Here is a 3,239-nt window from a genome sequence, read left to right on the forward strand (position 1 = left end):
ACCCACTACAATTTTGGGATGCACCTAGTAGCATGACATTTGTTAGGAATGAAGACGTCTGAGTTGTGGTTCATTTGTGCGTGCGGGGGTCATTATGTTACTGCAATGCTGTGTCTAGTTATGTATAATTGGTCTTTATTTTTGTTGTTTGATTAACAGATGGACCTGTTTCGTTACCCAACATGCCAAACCAAATCATGAATCGCATGCAGGTTTCACAAGGTGCACATTTCATGTTGTGACATATCTGTTTATTCACATAAAGTGTCCAGACTGAATTACATGAAGAGTAAAAATACTAACTGCATTCTTTGCTTTATACACTAGAATACTTAAGTATCTGTTGTGTTAATGTTTTTCTGCTGGTAATTTTTACGTTATTGTTTTGTACAGGAATGAACCAGTTCAGCCACATGACTCTTCCCAACGCTCAGATGTCTCAGACACCAATGGGAGCCCGAGCTGCTTCTCCTATGAACCATCCACAGCAAATGAACATCAGCTCTGTCCCGGCGGTAAGAAAACCACAGGAGCTTTGGTAATCTCAGACACCTTTGATATGACAGCTTTATTAATGGGTCATAATTCACTGAAAGGTGGTTGTAAGATTTTTAAGATAATCCAGATGTGGGTTAGTTTTTCAGTATTTTTTTATTTTTCTGATTTGTTTGGATAACACTTGCCAACTTGCTGGTATTTCTGCCTTGTAGGTGGGAATGTCTCCCTCTAGAATGCCTCAGGCACAGGGACTGATTCCTGGGCACAGCAACCTGGTGGCCCAAACGGCTAACCAGGGCCAGTTCATGCCTCAGACCCAGTTTCCTCCCGGATCGGGTGCAGTTGCTCCTTCGAACACCATGAATGTCACGGTGGGGCCCAGCATGGGCCAGCCCCCGGCCCAGGCTGCTGTCAGCCAGGTGAGATATGGAGAAAGATGAGGGGTGTGGAGTTGTTGTAAACTGATCTGGTTTGGCTGTTTTCATGGACACTTGCTGCAAAATCATGCTGGTTCCAAAGTGTTGGCAGGAAACTACGATGTACAAACATTAACCAATCATACAACAAACTAATAGCTCTTTAATTGATCATACCAATCACAATGTGCTCTCTAAACCCTAAATTATTTGTGGTGGTGTCTGACTTTTTTTATTCTTTTAACTGTATGTTTGTCTGCTTACTTTGTGTATGTCCGCCTGCTCTTTGTGTTTATCCTTCTCTCCAGCAGCAGCAACAGAACGCTAACCTTCCCATGAATGCACTCGGGTCCCAGCTGGGCCCTCAGCTAGCCTCCTCCCAAAACCCCTTACACTCCACGCCACCTCCTACAACCTCCTCTGCCTCCACGGCTGGGGGGGCCACTAACCTGCCGCACACCCAGTCCTCCAGTCGCAGCTCCACCCCCACCCTCCCTGGCCCTGTCCCAGCCCCAACCCAGGTTGCCTCCTCACCCCGCCCCACTCAACCCCAATCCCAGGTGGAGCTCCCTGCAGTGGCACAGACGCAGCCCCCACCTCCGCCCCCGTCCACACCGGTGAGACTGAGTCCCTCGCATGTCCTCCATTTTGACATCTCCCTCCACTTTGCCTTCTCCCATGCAAACTCCCATTCCTGTGATTGCCGTGCACCAGTCCCATCCCATTCACACCCACCTTTCTAATAACTGCATCTTCCCCACTGTTTGTATCCTCCATCACTATGGGAATGTCACATTTTTCACACTAAGGGAGATCCAGTTACTAAAGGTAGCATGCATTTGTGTCACTCCTGCAGCCCTGCATGCTAAATGAACACACAAAAGAACACCTTTGTGGGACTGCTGGCAAATACCTTGCTTTTAATGCTGTCGTCTCCCATCTTTTCCTCTTTTATGTTTTAGCTTTCTCAACCTGGAGCCAGTTTGGAAAACCGGGTGCCCACTCCTGCCTCAGCCGCCAGTGCTGACCAGCACCTGCAGCATGTTGGGACGGAGGTTAAAACAGAAACACACACTGACCAACAGGAATTTGAGGCTGCTGGTGGGAAGTTTGAGCCCAAGATGGAGGTAGGTTTGAGCTGCAAAATGAAGTAACGCCTGTGTCTATTCTACTCAACTGGACACTTACTCATGCCTAAAATTAACTTTTAACATGCAAATTGCTTTGTTATTACAGACATTTATTAATTTAAGCTTTTTGGATTGTTTTAAAATGTGTTAAAATGTTCAAATCCTCCTAATCTTCGGTCCATGATGATAGTTTGTTCTTTTGTCTACAGATTAAGGATGAGTCCACCACAGTTTTATTAAAGAAAGAGGAGCCGGAGGAAAAACCAGAACCAATGGAGTCGGACGAAAAAAAGCCAGAAATGAAGGCAGAACCCAAAGAAGAGGAGGAGGGTGGATCTAATAGTACAACCTCCCCATCCCCCTCTCAGTCACGGCGGAAAAGTGAGTGTGATGCTAAGTGATTAAACAAATTTAAGGGATTTATAAGCTATCTGCTACTACAAAATGTTGCATTTAATTTTTTATTAGCTCATGCATTTGTCTATGCTAAGATAAGATAAGATAGACCTTTATTGTCATCGTGCAGAGCACAATGAAATTACAGTTCAGAACTCCCATTCACAAGAAGACAGAACATAACAAACGTAGGAGAACAGGTGCCCAGGGTCATGCAGCCACAGATCCCACAGATCCCACAGATGTTCTGATTATAGCTGGAGGAAACTTTTTGGGGAAGTTTTTTGAAGACAAAAAGTTCTTTTGAAGAGTTTGCCACTTTACAGAGGCCCTTCTTTTCATTAACAGTGTGGTAAACAAGACAAGAAAGACTAAAAAGAAAGCCCTAATTTAAAAAAAAGCAACCATCTTAATTTTTATTAGGATTGTTAATGCTCCTACTTCAGTAACCTTGTTTCCATCAAGGCTTTTTGATGCGCATTTAGAAGTGTCGCATTAAAAATGCGAAAAGAAGTCGGATGGAAACAGCAAAATTCGAAAAAAAAAAATAATTCGCTAAAAAGTTTTTATGCTCGCTTGAGGTGGTTTTGGATGATTCGCAAAGTAGTTAATGCGCATAACGGGAGATGGACACACGTTTGCCGAATAAATTCTGACGAAGCGCATATTTACCTCACTATTCAGCTGTTTCTGCTTTCCTGCCTCATCCCGGATGTTATCATAAACGCGTTTATTTCCCTACGTCTTCCTGGCAGCATTAAACATAGCCTGTACTAGCTGAATAGATAGAATAATTACA

At 44.1% G+C, this 3,239-nt stretch overlaps 1 protein-coding gene across 1 annotated transcript in view; it reads left to right on the plus strand.

Moving 5' to 3' along the window:
* The window catches only part of LOC106532533 (CREB-binding protein), a gene marked incomplete at both ends in the record, with an annotated part of 38,082 nt that overhangs the window by 14,195 nt on the left and 20,648 nt on the right, over positions 1–3,239 (plus strand). The window contains 6 exon segments of the mRNA XM_014028625.1: positions 160–222; positions 394–515; positions 711–917; positions 1,223–1,531; positions 1,877–2,041; positions 2,254–2,425. Coding sequence (XP_013884079.1) covers positions 160–222; positions 394–515; positions 711–917; positions 1,223–1,531; positions 1,877–2,041; positions 2,254–2,425 — 1,038 coding nt within the window.

Source organism: Austrofundulus limnaeus, unplaced genomic scaffold, assembly GCF_001266775.1.
Source record: "Austrofundulus limnaeus strain Quisiro unplaced genomic scaffold, Austrofundulus_limnaeus-1.0 Scaffold788, whole genome shotgun sequence".
Classification (NCBI taxonomy): Eukaryota; Metazoa; Chordata; class Actinopteri; order Cyprinodontiformes; family Rivulidae; genus Austrofundulus; species Austrofundulus limnaeus.